Source organism: Lissotriton vulgaris, chromosome 1_1 (assembly GCF_964263255.1).
Source record: "Lissotriton vulgaris chromosome 1_1, aLisVul1.2, whole genome shotgun sequence".
Classification (NCBI taxonomy): Eukaryota; Metazoa; Chordata; class Amphibia; order Caudata; family Salamandridae; genus Lissotriton; species Lissotriton vulgaris.
The window spans coordinates 222,471,966-222,493,665 of record NC_141685.1 but is presented as its reverse complement, the minus strand read 5'-3'; the positions used below and the strand labels follow the sequence as shown (position 1 = coordinate 222,493,665).

At 44.5% G+C, this 21,700-nt stretch overlaps 1 protein-coding gene across 5 annotated transcripts in view; it reads right to left on the bottom strand.

Moving 5' to 3' along the window:
• The window catches only part of LOC147740938 (acyl-coenzyme A amino acid N-acyltransferase 1-like), a 162,801-nt gene that overhangs the window by 37,546 nt on the left and 103,555 nt on the right, over positions 1 to 21,700 (bottom strand). For all 5 annotated transcript variants that reach the window (XM_086952228.1, XM_086952224.1, XM_086952226.1 and 2 more), the window contains exons 2-3: positions 15,422 to 15,907; positions 70 to 272 (exon numbers count right to left, since the gene is read on the bottom strand). In XM_086952228.1, coding sequence (XP_086808354.1) covers positions 70 to 272; positions 15,422 to 15,884 — 666 coding nt within the window. In that variant the 5' untranslated portion in view covers positions 15,885 to 15,907. The remainder of the gene's footprint in view (positions 1 to 69; positions 273 to 15,421; positions 15,908 to 21,700) is intronic.

The window sequence follows — 21,700 nt, the reverse complement described above, 5'->3', positions numbered from 1 at the left end:
AATGAGTGAGTATTGCGGCGGCGGACCTTAAGTCGGTATTTGACTGGTAGGAGTCAAGAGAGGACATACCTTGGGATGCTTCAAGAGGAGGTCTGCAGCTTCTTCAAAGTACTCCAGATCCACCTCGGACAGCGACCCTGGCAGGTCATCGTAGGCAAAGTAGGCCAAAGCGAGTGTGGCATAGCCTCGGCTGGCAAGAAGACCGCTGCGGAACTCCATGAGACCCCCAACGCCTCCAAACATGTCAATAACTCCTGGAAAGGGCCCATCTCCTGTGGCACAAAAGACATCAAAGCAGTGAACAGTGAATTTAGAAATCTGGAAAGGAAGGTGGTCAAATGCAATAATGGTGTATGCCATGTAGCTTTGTCTTGAGAAGCTGTTATAAACAAAGGTATTTAGCCAGAACCAGATTACAATGGCAGAGACTATGGGGGGTAGAACATACATTCTAGGATAGGGTATTTACTCATACAAGTTGTGCCTTTGCTGCAGGCTCCTGCAAAGCTTGATGCAGATTTTGAGATCAGCTATTTTTTTTTTAGCTAAAATCATGATTACTCTGTTCACACACATTCAAGCGACAAAAGCTTGCAAACAACTCATTTTCTGAGCCAAAGTGAGGTATTGATTTGTTACTTTCTATGGATAATTCCTGTTTACAGAAACGCATAATCAAAAGGATGTTAAAAGTTGAATATGCCCTTTATTTTGGCTCTTCATCTTGGCCTTCCATTAATTCTTGAACATGCCTGTTATTAGTGCAGTTTCATAGCACCATTTTCATTACAAAACTCGCTAGCATCATCCTATCCCACTGAATTAACATCATATTGTATGCTGAAAACACCCAGCCCCTACTTTCCCACTCTAATAAGATCCAAACACCAGGGCCAGTTTCTCGGCCTGAAGTCACCAGAAGGATGAAAACCAGCTGCCTCAAGCTCAAAACAGACAAGGCAGAGAATACTCGTCAGGAAAGACACCTCGCACTAAGGTACGGGGTTTTTATGGACCCGGCGGTTCCAGGGGACAACACCCGAAGACCTCGAGTCCTTCCCTGTTCCGGACCACAGAAACACAGAGTCTTCTAGGTGAAGTCAAAGATCGAATTTATTGGCTGCAACCAAGTAACAGCTGTCCTAGAAGTACAACAACACGGTGTGTATATTCTCAGGAGACTGCTCGTTTTTACAGAGCCAACCTTCTCTTTTTATACGAAATATTGGGCTTCAGGCAAGAATTCCTAGATCTAGAGTGCAAACATTCCTAGATTTACAGTGGGCTATTCACATATTTTCACTACAAAGAAAAAGCAGAGTCATGATGACAAGTCCACATTTCAGTGTGTCCAGTTCGTAATAAATTACCCGGCAAGGCCCAACATTCTCATCAGATATCGGTGTACCCTCAATAAAACCGGGCTCCTCCTCATCATAAAGAAAAGGAAGAGAAAAGAGTAAAGACAGGTGTGAGCAAGATTTGGGCGGGGGTGTGTGTGCGATGCGAACAGTTTATGGCCTGTTGTGCTTCGATGCTATCTCATTCGGCCACTGGGAGAGGAACTGACCGAACAGGTTTGGCTTGGGGCAATGGTTCCAGCTTGCCCAGGTCACAGAAGAGTCAACAGAGGTGTACGTGTCCTTTGGTATCAAATTCAGCTGCGGTCACTTGACTATGTAAGGGCAATCACAAAATGGATGCCGCTCACAAAATGGAACTCAAGGGTTAAAGACGAAAACTACGATTTCAGGGTGTTTGCGTCACTCGATCGTGACGCAAATGGTGGTGCATAGTATCTCATTCATTACCGGTCTGCCAATACCAAAATCGTCATGATCCGATGACATTTTTGACACGGGTGTAGGGCTTCGGTACTATACAATAGCGGGGTCCAGATTTTTCAGTACCACAGACCCTCCTTTTGCCCTTGCATAGGCAATAACGTATACTCATGCTAATCGGAGTCTAGATCTGTATTCATAAAGTCACTGAGATGTTGCTGTAACATCATCCTATTACTTAGTTCATCTCTTGATACAGGTTTCCTTACACATGACGTAGCACAGAGGCCACATATTGCAGGAGCGCACTGTACGCACAGACAGAACAGGAAAAGGATGGCTAAGATCATCCCAACGGCTATCAGAATCTTCCATCCCCAGGCAGATATCAGTCCCCAGAACCACCCCATTAAGGACCAGTCTCCTTCATCCACGTGAATGGACTCTGAGATCTTATGCAGGTTGGAGATGGCCTGGTATACTGTCGGAGCATTATCTGGGATGAAGATGCAGCAACTGGATTGGATGACTTTACATACCCCACCACGGTCTGCGAGTACGACATCAAGGGCAACCCTGTTCTAAAGAGTCATAAGGCGGTCCGACTGGAGCTCTGCAGTCAAGTTACTAAGGGCACCAGCCGTTTCGATCACGGTGGATTCAACTAACCTTGTCAACTGGCGAATGTTCCTGCTATTCACCATAGGCCCCCAAAACGGCAGAAAACCTTTTGCGAAATCCCCAAACTCTTGGTCCGCAGTGTCGTCTTTACTCACGACACCCCTAACTGTCCTTGTCCTATGGTAATCTGCCGCGGCCGTGTAGGTGGGTGGCAACAGGAATGAGATGAAACACGTGCCCGAAAAGTCAGGGGGCAGCCATGTATATGCTCTATCATGGCAGATGAAATATGTACCCTTAGCGGCTGAAAATGAAGGGGAGGTCTGAGATGGGAAGACATATATGTCTCGGTACAGGCACTCTTCCCTAACTGAGCTCTGGGGTTTTTGCCATTTCCCTGCAGACATAGGTGACCTTGATGGGGTACTATCCAAATTGGGGAGGATTTCTTTGCTCGCTGGCTCTCACTTAAGGAAATTCCGTATTTTGTTATATTCCATCTACTGCAGGCCTTCAATTCGTCTCTGGGAAGCGTTCTATATGTGTCGATATCTCTGCTCATATTTCTGATTCCTGCTATTAGTGCTTTGTTGCTCGAGTTGCTCCCTATGGAACGTGGGGAATATGGTTCGAGGGCGAATAGGAACATTGTTTGAAATGCCCACAAAGAACCATAATAGCTAAATAGCAAGACAAAATACGGGATACCCTTATCGGTCGTGTGTGGCATAAGTCCACATACCCAACAATTTGTCGTGTTTATTACAACCTGGTGTTGGTGTAGGAGCTGAACGAATGAGTTATTTATGAATTCCAATCTTCTGGCAGACTCGTGTTCAGGTAGAGGGTGAAAAGAGTGCGAGGAAACAGTAGGAGGAGGTATGGGCTGTGTAGAGGGTGCAAATGAGACTCGAAAGGTGAATAAAGCATAGCCTATTAAAAACATCATTATACTACACAACATAAAAATGCATATTATCAAAAATCGTGTTTTTGCCATCACAGTGCATATTCTTGCCTCAAAGTTCGAGGATCTGGCAGGTCTCTTCATCTCAGAAAACTCCATCCACTCTAATTTGCTGCCCGCGGTGGTAGGTTGTTTCTGCTGAAGAGTGCTTCTGTCAGTCCAGGGTAACTCCCTTGAACCAACAGAACTGTCGACCTAACCGTCTCCAGCTGCACACCAAAGACTGTGGCAACCGCGACCCTAGCAGCAGAACCGGATGGCGGTTCGAAAAACAAAAACGAGCAAGTTTCCTAGATGAGAGCTGCACAATAAAATGAAAAAAAATTATCTGTCCATAGTCATGGGTCTTGGCCTCAAATTGTAACGGTTCCTGCCAGGCGATGTCTGGTCCAAAAACAAGAGTTCAGGCTCCGTAGTGTTCAATCGGATCGATGGAAGCACAGCTTCTTGCAAAATGTTATTGCTTTCCTTTTCAGAAATCGTTCCTTTTATACGTGCATCGCTAAAAGGTAGGAAGCGAGGCACAGTCTCGGCTTCGGAGTCAGCAATTTTCTCCTGGACCCACCGGTCATATGGAAGAGGCAGTGGGACCCTTTTACAATGATTTCCGTGGACCCAATGTTTTTTCCCTTCAACTCGAACGGCAGATCTTGTCGAGAGAAGGACTAGATGAGGGCCGGTCCACCGGGGCTGGTCGTTCTTTGTTCGCTGGAAGTTCTTGACCAGCACGTAGCTTCCAGGATCGATGGGATGCCCTGGAGCCTCAGAAGCCTGAGGTAGAATTTTGTGGACCTGTTGGTGTAAAACACGCAATTTAGCCGTCAATTCATAGAGGTAGTCAAGCAGTACAAGATGCTCTATTTCGCTAAACCTAGTGGATCTTGGCACTCCCCATATGTTGGCCGGGCGGCCGAACACAATTTCATGTGGACTAAGTCCTATTCTAAAGTGAACAGTCATCCTCGTGGATATGAGTGCCAAGGGCAGGGCGTCAGGCCATTTAAGACCTGTGCTTGCTTGAATTTTGGCCAGTTTCAATTTTAGAGTGCCGTTATAGCACTCTACTAGTCCAGCTGATTGGGGGTGATTTTCAGCGTGGAACTTCGGTTGTATGCCAAGCCCCTCACACACTTTCTTCATCACTCGACCCACAAATTCACTCCCATTATCACTCCAAACCATTCTCGGCATTCCAAACCTGGGGAAGAACTCTTTGACAAGGGCTTTGGCTGTGGATATGGCAGTGTTGTCCTTCAGGGGGTACGCCTCGACCCATTTTGAAAAGGCGCAAACAACAACGAGTACGTATTTCAAGTTGTTGCACCTTTCCATGTGGATGAAATCTAGCTGCAAAACCTCGAACGGATACGTTGGAGGCGCAAAATGACCAGCTGGAGTTGGGGTTCCCCTACCAGGATTGCATTTCAGACACACCATACAATTCTTGACCACATTCTCTGCACATTTAGGGATTCCATCATTTTGCCATACTGGGGCCAACAACTTACAGATCCCTTTCACACTTATATGAGCCATTCCATGAGCCATCGTAACTACTGCAAGCACGTACGCATCGGGTAACAGCCATCTCTGATGCTCTCACAATTCAATCCAACAATCATTCGCATCCAGTTTACCCGTTCTCTCTTTCCAGACCTTTAGTTCTTTCTCCGTTGCTTCAGATTGAATGGATTTCACACTTTCAATGGTGTCTTCACACATCCCTCTATCCGGAACCCATCTCGTCGGACCCGCAACATACATTCGACTCATCACATTCCTTGCAGTTTTTTTCGCGACTTCGTCCGCAAACGCATTTCCACGACCAACATCATCTGTGACCTTTCTGTGTGCACTGCATTTCACAATCGCAACTTGTAACTGCAAGGTCAGTGACTCAAGAAGCTCATTCACTAACTGACCATGCTGGATCTTAGTGCCATGTGACGTCAGGAACCCACGTTCACGCCACAATCGTCCAAAACTGTGAGCCACGCCAAAGGCGTATTGGCTGTCCGTGTACACATTCACTCGTTTCCCTTTCGCCAAAACACATGCTCTTGTAAGTGCAATCAATTCTGCTGCTTGCGCGGAATTGTGGGGGATACGTGCAGCTTCAACAATCGTATGTAACGTCGTCACAGCGTATGCTGCAGTCGTATCGCCATTTGGCAACTTGAAACATGAACCATCAACCCATAAGGTATCATCACATTCAGGAAGAGGAGTGTCCTGTAAATCTATTCTCCCTCTTGTCTCTTCTTCTGTTCTAAAACAGCAGTCATGTTCTTCGACCTCGTCTAGCTCTACTGGAATGGGTAATAACGTGGCTGGGTTCAGTGTATCGCATCTCTTTATGTCTACATGACTCGCTAATAGTGTCAGCTCATAACTTGACAATCGAGCACTAGTTAAGTGCTGTGTCCTCGTTCTGTTTAACAAAATGTCTACTGCATGTGGGACCATGACATTTAGCGTTTTATTCATTACTAACCCAGCAGACTGTCGAATACAGACAGCTGCTGCCGCAGTGGCTCTCAAGCAACTTGGCAACGCTTTAGCTACCGGATCTAAAGTTGGCGAAAAGTATGCGCATGGACGCTGTTTGTCCCCAAAAGTCTGTGTCAGAACTGATAATGCACAACCTTCTTTCTCATGGACATACAATGTAAAAGGCTTACTGTAGTCGGGGTTACCCAACACAGGAGCCGAACATAATGCATCACGCAATTCGGAAAAACTTTTCTGACACTCTTCAGACCACGGAATGGGTTTCGGTGTATCTTTACGAGTTAATGCCACCAAAGGTTTGGCCAACAAGGAAAAATTTGGTATCCATTGTCTGCAGTATGAAGTAATGCCCAAGAAAGCACGCACTTCTCTCTGTGTCCTTGGGACACTCAATTTTGGAATTGCCTGAATTCTTTCTGGGGTCAGTTTCCTTCCCTCCTTCGATAAGAGGTGACCTAAGTAGGTCACTTCTTGTCGACAATATTGCAATTTTGAAAGAGAGACTTTGTGGCGCAACTCACACAGATGACGCAACAACAACAATGTGGCTTCTTTACAAATATCCTCAGTATCTGCCGCTATTAGCAAATCATCGACGTACTGAATAAGGGTAGCGCCGTCAGGTAAAACAATCATGTCAAGCTGTGATTTCAAAGCCTGACTGAATATAGATGGACTTTCACAGTAGCCCTGAGGAGCGCTTTTGAAGCGGAAACTTCGGCCTCCTAAACTGAAGCCAAAAATATCCCTGCTCTCCTCAGCAATCGGGATGCTGAAGAAAGCATTCTTTAAGTCAATCACCGAGAACCAAGTGGCTGAAGCTGGAATCATAGTCAATAGGGCAGTGATATCAGGTACAACCGGAAACTGCGGTACAACAATCTTATTGACTTCTCTAAGATCAATCACAAATCTGTACACAGGTGGCTGGGAAGGGTCATTACGCTTCAGAACCGGCAGAACAGGACTATTACAGATGTTGCCTGTTGTCTCTTCAATGACATCTTTCTCAATCAGATCATAAATGATTGCTAACAACGCCTTTTCACCTTCGCTAGAGATTTTGTACTGGGGATGGCGTGGCATTCTAACATTCATTTTTAATGTTATAACATATGGCGCTATTTCCAAGAGACCCACATCATTAGTGCCAGTGGCCCAAAGTAAATCTGGAAGAGAAGACAATTCTGTTGGAAGCTTTTCCCTTGACAGGTACATTGGAGAAACCACTTTCTTACCCAGTGTAAGTTGTACTCACGAAGGAGAACAGTACAAAGTCGCATGTAATCTTTTCAACAGATCCAATCCCAACAGGTTTTCGCCACAACCTGTTGTAAGAATGAGGGGTGCTTCCAATTCACAAGGCCATCATAAAGAAAAGGAAGAGAAAAGAGTAAAGACAGGTGTGAGCAAGATTTGGGCGGGGGTGTGTGTGCGATGCGAACAGTTTATGGCCTGTTGTGCTTCGATGCTATCTCGTTCGGCCACTGGAAGAGGAACTGACCTAACAGGTTTGGCTTGGGGCAATGGTTCCAGCTTGCCCAGGTCACAGAAGAGTCAGCAGAGGTGTACGTGTCCTTTGGTATGAAATTCAGCTGCGGTCACTTGACTATGTAAGGGCAATCACAAAATGCATGCCGCTCACAAAATGGAACCCAAGGGTTAAAGACGAAAACTACGATTTCAGGGTGTTTGCGTCACTCGATCGTGACGCAAATGCTGGTGCATAGTATCCCATTCATTACCGGTCTGCCAATACCAAAAGCGTCATGATCCGATGACATTTTTGACACGGGTGTAGGGCTTCGGTACTATACAATAGCGGGGTCCAGATTTTTCAGTACCACAGCTCTGGGATTCTATCTGGTTTCCTGCAGAACTTCGACCCCACAACCCTCCAGGGAACCCACAAAGCGAATCGAGGAATGGACAACCAACCCACCATGACCGGCTAAGTGAATGCAGTCTCTTTCTCCTGCTTCCATACATTCAAATGCACCAGAAGATCTTCAAATGGCTCCCCACCAACATTTGCAGAACCATCACCCAAGCACTCCTCACCAGCAACATGGACTACAGCAATGCCCCCTATGCTTGAATCAATGCTAAAATGGCCAGAAGACCACACAAAACTCAGTGCCACGCTACCCTTTGACATTCCACACCCCACTCGCATCAACAGGTGCTGTGGTTGAACAGCAGAATAACAGTATGCGCTTATCTGAAGTACCAAAGGCGAAGGAAGATACAATTGGAAATAAAGTGAATCACATGAGCCATCATGAACTAAAAGATTGAGATCGACAGAGGAAACTTACGAAAGATGGGAGGGAAAGTGAAAATAAAGAAAATAACATATAAAAAGAAAAAGAGTGGATTTAAGAGAGGCAAAAATAAATACTGGCAAAAGTGCCCGCTGTGGAGGGTTCCTCCTGTCCCCTGAAACTAGTCTATAAAAGACCTATGGAGGGCAGCAGATGAGATTTCAGTGCGAAACACAGGGCCTGATTCACAAAGGGAACCTCCACTGTTTGAGCAAGTTTACACTTTTTAGTAAGTTAACTACTTTTCGGAATTTATGAAGAAATTAAGAATATTTTTCTCTCAAAAGGATAGAAACATTTTTTGAAGCAGTTTTTTCACAAACAAAAATCGTTTTCTCTGTATGTGGATTCCAAGTTCACTTGTAGCGTTGCAGGATTTTGGTGTTGGGGTAGCCAATTCCTAAACGGAAAGCTTTCTTGTGATTCACATTAAGCGCTGTTACTGATTTTGAAAAATATTAAAAGCTTGGTTTTAAAAAAAGATAATACCTTTTGGGCTGTCTATTGACCCCAGAGTTTACTGGAACATCCTGGTTTGGTTTATTGATCATCATTTTCACTTGTTGTGCAGCCCTCCTGTGTTTAATAAAGACTAACACTTTTTAAATATACAGCTCTGCCCTATGTTAACGCTTTGGAGTAATTATTGTGACAGCCTATATCTGTGTCCCAAACACACAACCGCCTACTGGAAGAAGTCTTTCTTACTGTCTTTGCTACGCCTGCAGAGTAGAGTGCACGAAAGGAGCAACTAAGTTATACAAACAGATATCATGGACAGTGGAGTAGCTATGGGGCCAAGACCTGTCAGGGACTAAATGTACCTTACCTTTATTTGTTTTTAGTACCTGATAAAATGCGGGGTCATACTCCTCGCTGGCATTCGGGTCCAAGGCACCCTTGATAAGTGCCTGGATACCGTCACCCTTGATCAGCCTCTGGATACCCTCATGGGTGACAAGCAGTGTGTAGACTACACATCCACCTTAGACTAAGTTCATTACTGTAGGAAATTGGGCTATTAGTTGTGTGGCCTGCACAAGGGATAGGTCCGCAATTGTCCTTACTGGGAACCAAGAACCCCAGTGCAGCACTGGATTTTCTCAGGGTAGGGAGGCAGAGCATTCCAAAACCTACTCAGGGGAGGTGGTGTGGGTTAGTAATCACCATTCGCAGGCACGCAATAACACTCAATACATGATTTTCCACTCAGTACTTTATCTTTAGAAAAGGAGAAGTACATTTAGTACATAAACAACTAAATACTATGCACTAATTTTTTATATGTACATTGGCAGATGGAAAATGCCATATATAATGTGGGAAGTAATAATTATTATCATTACAGGAAACCAACAAAGCATTTAAAATAGGTAAAACCAGTATTCGTGGTTTTTTTCATACATTCTCAACCATCAAACTGCAATTATATAAGCAACCCCTAGAGGGCGCTTCAAGACATGTATTTCCTTTAACCACCTTCAGGTCATACAATATTGTCTCATCATCATGACGCAGACGTTAGATTTGTTTATGCTCAAGTTAGAATTGACTAACTCATTTTAAATTTGGTCAATGTATACGCTCCTACATCTGATGATCCTGCCTTCTGGTCTTACGTCTCTGCTGAAATACTCAAAATTGGTCATATTTCCCTTATAGTGGGTGGTAATTTTAATCTCATCAGAGATGCTTTATTGGACCAGTCTTCTGCTTTTAAATTTCGGCCTAACAAAGCGTTCTTTGCTTTGAAATCTTCCCTTTCTGTTACCAAATTGATTGATTTTTGAAGATTGGAACATCCTACTGACAAAGAATATACTTTTTATTCTAATGCTCACTCTTCTTTTTCTAGAATTGATTACTTACTGACTTCACATAATTTATGATTAGTGAGTCAGTTATACACCCTATTACGGTTTCGGACCATGCTCTAATTTCTTTTTCTGTATGTATTTCTGAACCTCACACTCCTAATAAAAGATGGAGAATTAACTCTGAAATAGTTCTTAATACAACTAATTCTAAAAAAATGGCCTCAGCTATTAATGATTTTTGTTTAATAACAATTCATGCAACACCTCCAAATGTATACATTGGGATGCTTTTTAAGCTTACATTCGTGGAGTTTCAATTTCTATTATGGATCCTGAAAATAATTCTTTTTACTCCCACGTCTACAAATTATAAAACCATATTGCATCTGTGGAAAGACTTTGTATCACATCTAGAGATCAGCAATATAAATCCCAACTTCAGAAATACAGATACGAATATAATTGTATGCTTAGTAAAAGAGCAAGTTTACTTATTTCAAAAGAAAAATCAATTTTTTTTATCACTAACCTATTGCCCCTCATAACAATGTTATCATTGATTTCCTTAATCCTTGTCAATTGCCTCAGATCTCTGACCTTGATAGATCAACCTTAGATAATCCCATTGACGTTCAATAAATTATTGCAGAAATTAATGCATTAAAATCCCAAAAAACGCCTAGTCCAGATGGTATTCCGGCTGAATTCTATAAAAAGTTATCAGGACCAATTTTCCCCTATCTTACTTTCCCTTTTTACAGAGTTTCAGCATACTTCCATGATGGAGGATCTTTTAATGAAGCCACTATAATAGTTCTTCCTAAGCCTAATAAAGACCCTACTTTAGTATCAAATTTTCATCCCATATCTCTAATTAATCAGGACTGTAAAATCTATGCCACAACTTTAGCAAATAGATTATTACCCTTACTTTTCAATATTATACAACCTGATCAGACTGGCTTTATGAAAGGTAGATTGTCCGCTCATAATACCCGATTGCTCTGTCATGCCTTATCTCTTACTAAAGATTCCAGCTGTCCAATTGGTGTAATGGCCTTAGATGCAGAAAATGCATTTGATAAGGTTAATTGGCAATTGCTATTTCGTTTTGGTCCTATTTTTATTAATACGATTAAAGCATTGTATTCAGCCCCTTCAGCCTCCATTTTTGTCAATGGTGTGTGCTCTTCCTCATTTTGTTTATATAGAGGCACTCGCCAAGGATGTCCTCTTTCTCCTTTACTTTTTCTTATTGCAATATAGCCCCTCTTATGGTCTTTCCATATTAGTGATAAATACATAATTATTGTTTTGAAAAACACTAACATTAAAATTCCTGCATACGCTGACAATGTGTTATTATATGTTAATGATCCGCTTACCTCTATACCTATTATTCTCGATATCATTCATAAGTATGCTGATTTTCAGGTTACTCCCTGAATACTAATAAGACAGAATTTTTTCCATTAAATGTTTTTTGTAATTCTATAATGTTAGCAAATACTAATATAGTGTGGTCTCCCAAAAAACTCAAATATTTGGGAGTAACATTTACTGATTTGGTTAAAGATACAGTTGAAACAAATTGTTCCACAATTTTAGCTAATACCAAAGAGAAACTGGATAGATGATCTAATCTTCATTTAAATTGGTGGGGATGTATTGAGGCGAATCAAATGTCTATAACTCCACAAATTCTTTACTTATTGTCCATATTACCCTTTTCTTTCCCATTCACTTTTTATGTTAAATTATATAAACTATTTACTCAGTTCATCTGGAATAATAAACCTGCACAAATCAGTCTTAAGAATTAGCAATTGCCCAAATGTGATGGTGGGGTTGGTTTTCCGGATTCTTGTGGCACAATGTTCCTTATGGTTCCATGTTAAGTTCCGAGGGTTAAGGCTTTCTCTTACCTTGCCCCTCGGAACTGGAACTCACTCCCGTTAACATTGAGGCAGTTCACAGACTATTTCTGTTTTAGAAAGTCCTTGAAAACATTTGTATTGTAGATATCTCTCTCAGTATTAACATTTTCCCTATTTGCCCGCAAACTCGGAGATACCCCGTAGGGGGGGATTCAGGTGCTATACAAGCAAATAAAATTAATTTAATAAAACATTTTGAACAAAAAAAAAGTGACACTGGACAGGTGAAAATCTTACGGATATACAGGCAACAGCCTAAACGTTTTCTGAATGTCAGACGTAGCCATTAGGGCATCCCTGCACAGTGCTTACAGCTTGTTCAGGGCACACCTACTAGAACCTAGGCCGTCATTGACTAGATGTCAGTCACGTGGGAGGCGAAAGGTTGTGAATGAGTCTGTAAGTGCCAGTATCTTTCTTAGGTCACAGACCAAGTGGAGAGCAGACTAGGTTCTCTGTCGGCAGCTCCAGGTCAGGGCCTGCCACCCTATCTGACGCACCTCCTTGAAAATCATCTTTGAAACCATAGAAACCATAGTAAAGAGTATGAGTCTTATGCGTCTTGTCATATTTCCCCAAAAGGTCTGTCACAACACGCAAACGGATGAGAGATACTGCTTTGGTTAACGAAGGCTACATCATAATCTGTTTTTGCTGCCCATTCCCTGGCCTGTCTCCTGGACTGGTTGTTTAGCATGTACCATGACTAGAAGAAAAGGCTGTCTCTGCTGCTGCTGTTCAACTAATAAGGTTGATCTGCATGGTCCCTCGCCTTCCCAAATGTTTTTAAACGTTTAGCCTTGGCGTGAACTTGATCACTGGATAAAGAACAGATGTGCTCGAATTTACAAGAGGTTTTTGGTGCATTCTTTCCAGTTGAATTGTCAGCATGCGTTCCTCTTCTTATCCCCTTATCTAAGTGTCCCACAGGATTGGTCCACTTTAAAGGAAAACCTAATGAGTAGGCCAATGGAGTACCAAGTTCCTTCGCCGCGACAGTTTTTCACGTAGAGTCTCATTACCAGTGGCCTCTTAATAACAATGGAGACAGCGCGGTGACTGGACCAATCAAAATAATGAGATCCGCGAGATCACAGCGGCTTGCATAACTATAACTCTGACATTTCAGCTGCTGAAAACAGCAAAACTCTCTATGTGAAACTAGAGGGGAAAATGGGTAATGGGTAATTATTGAGGGATCCGGACCGAGAATTACCAACTCCCCCAATAATTCCTCATTCTGCTGTGGACGCCTAGGGTCAACTTGTAGTGGACTGGATTTCCCCACCTGTGTATACCTAACTTACCAGTAACTGCAAAAGTCAGGAACATCTGGCCAATTTACTGGGCTGCTTAATCAGGGCCTTAAAATGCTGCTACAGTAAGTGGCCAGACAGGGACATTGCCCTTTTCATAAACCACCCACCTCTAATAAATATAAACCTACAGGTTTACTTCCCTCATCTGCTCCAACAAGGAAAAACCTCTTTGCCACAATCAAGAACGCAATTCTGAAGGGTCTCTCCAAAACACCCACCACTTTTCACAGAAACCATCGCATAAGCAGGCTAAAAAATGTCCTCTTTCAGAAAAATAAATGCATGCCCCAATTCAACAACTGGTACAATGTGCTACCCTTGAGCTAAAAATAACATGTTGGTGGCACATGTCTATGTGACACAGATTCCCAAACCTCCTCATGAAACAAAACCATCTGTTCCTTCAGCTCCAATTTTGTCTTTTCAGGTAACAGAAAACTTATTTTTATGGGTGTCCCAGATTGCATGAAGAGGTGAGTAAGAATACAGTGAGGATTCAAAACGTCCACAGAAACCCCAAAGAACTGTGATGTTCATTGCAAACCTTTCAGCTGCTAAAAGTAGCTGACATCTCTGGAGGAAATGACAGACGGCCAGATGTACAACGCATTTAACTGGTCACAAACAACCCATTGAGTCATTTGCGACAGGTGAAATGTATTTTCTTCTGTACCAACCCTATTTTTCGAGTCAGTAACCTATTTCCTACTCGCAAAATAGCGTTCGCAAGTCGCTATTAGGAAGGGCTGTGTGAAGGGCATCTCTACCTAATAGCAAGTCACACTGGTATGTATGAATGTTTTGCAACTCGGAATGCGGTCGCTAAACATTCACAGATTACCATCAATTTCAAATTGGCGGTAAGTCCTTGGCAAATGGGAAAGGGTCCCCAAGGGACCTCTTCCCCCTTGTGAATGGGGGCTCAAATATTTTGATCAGAGCAGGACAACTGCCCACTCTAAAAAAATGAAAAAAACTATGCATTTTCATTTTTGAAGTGCATCCTATTTTCCTTTAAGGAAAATGGGCTGCAATTGAAAAAAACTGCTTTGCTTAAAAAGCATTCACAGACATGGTGGTCTGCGGACCCCAGCAGGCCATCATCTCTGTGAGTGCTGGCCATTCCCAAAGGGTCGCAAATTGCGACCTGCCTCATGAATATTAATGAGGAAGGTCCCTTGTGACCCATTTGGGAAACACAAACAGAGTCTGAGACATGGTTGTACATCAGTTTTTGCGAGTCACAAATTGCAAGTTGCTAAAAATCGCAATTTGTGATTTACAAAACCTGACGGTCGTACATGTGGCGCAGAGTGAATGAGGAACTACCAAAGGAATTGAACCTGGAAATACCAATTTCCCTGGTAACCTCTCATTTCTCAGGAGATTCCCAGAGTTAAGCTGACAGCAGAATTAACATTCCTCAGACTGAGACACTTGTAATGAAGCCATTAGTCTAGCACGAAACAGTGCTCTATCACGCCTGCGAACTCTCAGATGTGCAATGATCTGTTCACATTCTTCATAGAATAAAGCCCAGGAAATCAGAACTGCCATCACCATCATAACTGCACATGCCATAAAAACACAACTTCCTAATTCCATGCGGACACCACTCCCTCGATCAGCCGTCTTTGAAACCATAGGCAACATACTGAAATTGTGATTTCATGCACTAGCCAACAGTGCACACCAGCCGTCTGTTGGCAGCAGTCTTTATTTGAAGGGATTCCACAGTGTAAGACTGTCAAAGTTCACAGTCGATCCCCAACCAGTCACAGTGATCTCCAAAAATGTTCAATCTATCCCCCTCACACAGTAATTTAAGACACTCACATCAGACTTGGTGGACAGTTCCAGCACTTGTCCTCCAACTACAGAGCCCTTCCACTGTTCTAACAGCAGACAATGTTCTGCACCTCAGCACCAGGAGACAATTGAAAACACAACCCCTGCAATATACAAAAAGCATATAACAAATGTTTACCCTGCTGAAATATTGACAGAATCTGGAAGGAGGATCCAACTGTTTAGAGCAGTTAGCTGAAGTGTTACTGATGGCAAATGATTCTGGGCGAACACAGAGGGCCAAATAACGGCACCTAATAAACGAACCAAAACTCTGGTGGAAGAACACTCACCTGGAGGTAGAAAAAGGGCTCCACGCACCCTGCCTTCCCGGATCGCTATCCGTCGCACTCCAGGTGCCACGTACCACCGCTCAATCGTCTGGCTGGCCAAAGGTGTGATGGAAGGTGATGGTTCAAACTGAACTGAATCAAAAACTTCCACAGTGATCCGGAAGGGGCTTCCAATCACATCTCGCTTGATGAGCCGGTGGAAAGGCTTCTCGGAGCTCAAGGCCCAGAAGAGGCCCATGGGCAGCACACCGCGGAAATCTCCTCCAGTGGCTGCTGCCTTCTCCAGATCCACCTCTCCAGCAGCATCCCCTCGGTAGAACGCGCTTGAGCTGTACAGGAATCCTTTCTCGTCCACCAGTGATGCCCTGAGAGTCACCAGCTGATTGGGTTCCAGACCAGAGACGAAGATTCTGACGGGTTCATCTACAAGGGACACCTTTGGAAGCACCCAGAGATCTGCCATCTTGGAGCTGATCCCTGAAATTTCTAGGAAATAAAGAACAAAATATGAGACTGAATTAGCATGATTCAGCTTTCTCAGAATGAACATCAAACAATGTAAATGCTTTCAATACCATCATTGCACCAGCATAAGTCATGACCTCTAGGTACAGAGCAAGCACTACCCATATAGGGATAAGTGCCTTAAGACACTTCTTTTTGTGGTCCAAGGTAAGAATGTCAGGTCAGGAACATAAGCCCACATTGGCGTTTTCCAAAGATGAAGATTTGGAGTGAATATGGAGCCATTTATAAAGAAAAAAAAGAACCTGCTGCCATGTGTTCTCTGTCCTCACATGCAACCAGATTTACAAATTTCACAATCGTTTCCCCGAATGTGACTAAAACGGTTTCACGATTTTCCAATTAGGGATACACAAAAGGTTGTAAGATCGTGCAACCTGTTACACACTGCATTTGTTGATTTAAAAACTGAACTGATCATGGTAAACTGTTTAAATATTTACACATTGGGACATTACTTCCACATTACGTAGAGCAATTATCAGCCTTAATGTAAGTACCTCTGTCGAAAATGTCCATCTTCTGTGTGCTGTACTTCTAGATTTTTTGCCTTGACTGTTTTTTTCTGGCTGTAGAATTCTGTGCACTTTACCCCTACTAACCTGTGGTAATGTTGTATTCCCCCTTGCAACATGATGAAATTGGATTACCCTAATTGGCATGTTTTACGTACCTTTATGTCCCTAGTATATGATACATACTGTGTCCAGGGCCTGAAAGCTAAATGTGACTAGTGTACTCAGCACCCATTTTACCACTTACTACAGAGACAATGCAAACATAGCTGTAGGCCTACCGTTTTAATCAGGCTTTTGCAGTTTAAACTGAAAATTCAACCTGTCAATGTAACCCTTTTTTACAGGACAAAACCCTCTTTTCAAATATTTGTCAGTCACCTCTAAATAGGCCTTATCACCCAGAAGTCAGGGTGCATAGTATTTAAAAGTAAGACAGGTACATTTTTAATGTTAAACATGTCCTTATGGTGTAAATCCCAAAAATCTATTTTCACAGTAGCAAGGCTGTCTGTTGTATATAGAAAACAATGGGTTACATTATTACATTACACCACACGAGCAACCTGGATAGTGTCCTATGAACGGGGGCAGATCCCAGAGGCATCGTTGTTCAGGTCTGGTAGCCCTTCGTGGTCTGGAGTGGACAATCATATCTTTGATATTATTGGTGCGTTTGAAGGCAAAGCGTGGAATGGGAAAACAAGGGAGCGGTCTGTAAAATTGACCATTGGTTCTGTATCATTTATGGTATTTTGTTTGAATTAGACGTAAAAGTGGTGACACAGGTGATGGAGTCCGTGGTTCAAATAGGGTGGCCCAATTATCGTTCCTTGCCCTCTTACATGCCAAATTGACACTATGGGGTGGGTAGTGATGTGCTTTCAAATTTGAAATGAGTTGTACCTGCAGATCAGAATCAGTAGCTGTACTACGATTGCGATCTAGTGGCCAGTTTCTAACACCCAGGTAAAGATTAGATTGGCCCTTTCTATGGAAAGGATAAAAAACTAAGGTCTGAAACAAAGCTGTGTTTTAGCTCCTTTACTTTGAAATGTGTATAGAGACGACTTAGGAACTTCCCTTCACAATGCAGATTCCTTTCCCCCTATACTTGCTGGCCAGTTATTAAACATATCGCAATATGCAGATAATACCGTGATTTTTGACAAGACAGCCGTCGAGCTCCTGAGAACATTTAAAGGAGAACGTTTTAAAGGAGTAAACAAGCAACATTGACAACACAAATGGGCAATGGGAACCAGATAGCATCAAAAACAAATCAATGGCTACCAACTCCTGGGTTAATAGTTGGAAGAACATGGAAGCACTAAAGTGTAGTTATTGGCAATGAATAGCACAGCCTCGGGGCTTAATCCTTTCTTCTAGAGGCTAATGAACAAGGCATAAGGCCCTTCCTAAACCCAATCCATTTCATACTAATGGGGTAAATTGATGCCTACCCTAACTTGTGGTCTGGTGACTTTTCATTGGAAGCTTTCAACATGGCTGTACATAGAGCAATGTCACTCATACAGACTTTAAACTCTCAGATAGCGCTCCGAAGCCCAGGTGCCTTTGCAATACACCATCATGAAGGTGTTATACTGTTACCATGGCTTAGTTTGTAAAACAATAATTTCTGAAGCTCAACTTTTTACCCGGAAGTGCTAGAATATCAGGAGTGATGGATACAAAACTGTGTAGTATTCAATCCACCTCATGTCGTTGTAATCCAACAACAGGCACGCCCTATACATTTATCTAATTGTGAAGACCCAGTCTTCACATCCAGCAAGCACATCTCCTTCAGCCACACCACCGGACTCCACTGGACCGACGACAGCTTCGTCCACTTCGGCTTAAAAAAAAACCACGACTCAACACCACCCGCAACAGGTCCCTCGCCGATGCTGGAGCAATATCACCGCCGAGCAGCTCACCGCCTCCCTCAGCCAGAACACGTCCCACCAGCACAACGGACCCCAACGAGGCAGCCAGCAACCTCACCAAGTGGCTGACCGAATGCGCCGATGACCTCGCTCCACAAAAGAACCTTCCCAGCAGACACGGCAGCAAGAAAACCCCCTGGTTCACCGACGAACTCAAGGAATCCAAGAAGAACTGCCGCACCCTCGAGAAAGCCTGGCGACTCGACAACACCACAGACAACAGGACCGCCCTCAAGCACGCCACCCGCAAACACCATCAGCTAATCCGTGCCACCAAGAAGACAGCACTCAAAGAACGACTGGACAACAACACCCACGACAGCAAGGAACTCTTCAGCATCGTCAAAGAGTTCTCCAACCCCAGCGCCGGAAACAACGACATCACTCCCTCGCAAGACCTCTGCCACACACTTGCCTCGTTCTTCCACCGCAAGATCGCTGACATACACAACAGCTTCGACGCACAGACCACGCACCCTACCACCGAACCAACGCCCGCCACCACCACCCTCTGCAACTGGACCCCGATCAGCACCGAAGACACCACCCGCACGATGAACTCCATCCACTCCGGATCACCAACAGACCCGTGCCCACACCACGTCTTCAACAAAGCCGACGCCACCATCGCACCCCATCTCCGAGACACCATCAACTCCTCCTTCCACACAGCCACCTTCCCGGAGAGCTGGAAGCACGCCGAGCTGACCGCCCTCCTGAAGAAACCAACGGCACCCGACCGACCTCAAGAACTACCGTCCCATCTCGCTCCTTCCTTTTTGGGCCAAAGTCATCGAGAAGACCGTCAAACAGCCTGCCGCCTTCCTCGAGACGAACGGATCCCTCGACCCCTCGCAGTCCGGATTTCAGGCCAACCACAGCACCGAGACCGCCCTGATCACAGCCACCGACGACATCAGAACCCTGATCGACAACGGGGAAACAGCGGCCCTCATCCTCCTGGACCTCTCTGCGGCATTCAACACCGTTTGCCACCAAACTCTAGTGAAGCGCCTCAGCAACATCGGAATTCGAGAAAAAGCGCTGGAATGGATCATCTCGTTCCTCACCGGAAGAATCCAGAGAGTCCGCCTTCCTCCGTTCAGATCAGAGGCCACCGAAGTCATCTGCGGCGTACCACAAGGATCGTCTCTCAGTCCAACCCTCTTCAACGTCTACATGAGCCCCCTCGCAGCCATCGCACGCCAGCACAACCTCAACATCATCTCCTACACTGACGACACCCAGCTCATCCTCTCCCTCACCAGCGACCCCACCACCGCCAGAGCCAACCTACATGAAGGGATGAAAAACGTCGCTGACTGGATGAGGAACAGCCGCCTCAAACTGAACTCGGACAAGACGCAAGTCCTCATCTTGGGATCATCACCCTCCGCCTGGGATGAATCCTGGTGGCCCCCGGCCCTAGTCACCTCTCCCAAACCGACGCACAACGCACGCAACCTGGGCTTCATCCTGGACTCCTCCCTGTCAATGTCCAAACAAGTCAACGCCATCTCATCCTCGTGCTACAACACCCTGCGCATGCTCCGCAAGATCTTCAGATGGATCCCCACGGAAACCAGGAAGACCATAACCCAGGCACTTGTCACCAGCCGACTGGACTACGGGAACACCCTCTACGCCGGAACCACAGCGAAACTTCAAAAAAGACTCCAACGCATCCAGAACGCCTCCGCCTGACTCATCCTCGACATCCCCCGACATAGGCACATCACCGGACACCTGAGAGACCTGCACTGGCTCCCCGTCAGCAAGAGAATCACGTTCAGACTCCTCACCCACGCACACAAGGCTCTCCACGACCTGGACCCCAAGTACCTCAACGACCGCATGACCTTCTACACGCCCACCCGCCAGCTACGATCGACCAGCCACGCCCTCGTCACCGTACCACGCATCCGCAGAGCCACCGCCGGTGGAAGATCCTTCTCCTACCTGGCAGCCAAGACGTGGAACTCCCTCCCCACCCACCTTCGGCGAACACAAGACCAGCTTGCCTTCAGGAAGCAGCTCAAGACCTGGCTGTTCGAGCAGTAGCTTTCCCCTCCCCCAGCGCCTTGAGTCCCTTCCGGGTGAGTAATGCGCTATACAAATGTCGTGATTGATTGATAGCAGTTTCCTTTTCATCGCTGCTTCCTTCTTTTGTTGCTCTTTTCCTGCCTTTCTCTTCCTCTTTGTTACCCCTTTTGGGATTTCTCTTTCTTGCTCTGGTTAAAGGTCTGATGAGTAACAATAAGTGGCACTCACTAAAATAAGGAGTGGTGGTGTAACCGCACCCACAATGACTGTCTCAAATCGAGCACTGACTGCTCTAAGCTTAGAGTGTCTCAACTAGAAACTTCTGGAGCTCAAAATAAATAACCCCCCAAGCATCTGGAACACATTTGGAGGTGTCTGTACGGAACTCGTAGTTTAACATAATATGGAACAGAGGTCTGCTACCATCACAAAATAAACAAGAATTAGCGAAGATAATAGGTCTCGACCCTTGAGAGTTATTGACTTTTTCAATGTTTTGTAGCCATGCTGTACAGCAGCATGGGCGCTTTGCATTCTGAATACAACTCATGTTGAAAAAGAACTGTTATTGTTATTGTTATGTGTACTTATAAAGCGCAACATTCATCCTACCAGGATATCACGGCGCTGCAATATTGAGCAGTAAACCATGGGCGATTCACCAGAGATTACTGATTATTCTGATATGGGGAATAATGCAGTTTTTAATTTTTTCTTAAAGATGGGGTAGCAGTCCGTAAGTCGGAGATTGATGGGCAGATCATTCCAACATTTGGCCGCAATGTGTGAAAAAGCACGTCCGCCCATCCTGGATAGCTTGATCCGTGTGGTGGCTGCTTTGGCTGAGGCTTGTGAGCGTAAGTTTCGTGCTGGAGCATAGAACTGAATTCTATTCTGCAGAATGTAAGGGCCAGTATTATGTAATGTTTTATGGGCGATGCATAGCATTTTGAATGAGGCTCTTTGTCTCATAGGCAGCCAGTGTAAGGCTCTCAAGCAGTTTGTGGCTGAATCATACTTTCTTTTATTGCAAACAGCCTTAGCTGCAGCATTCTGGACTAATTGTAGTTTTGTAAATAAATAGTCCTACATACGAACAAATAGTGAATTGCCGTAGTCCAGCCTGCTAACTAGTAGCGACTGGACTAGGATCTGTCTGCATTCCAGTGGGATCCAGGGGAAGACCCGTTTCAATCTTTTTAGTATGGCAAATCCTTTGCCACATATTGTGGTGACATGGCGTT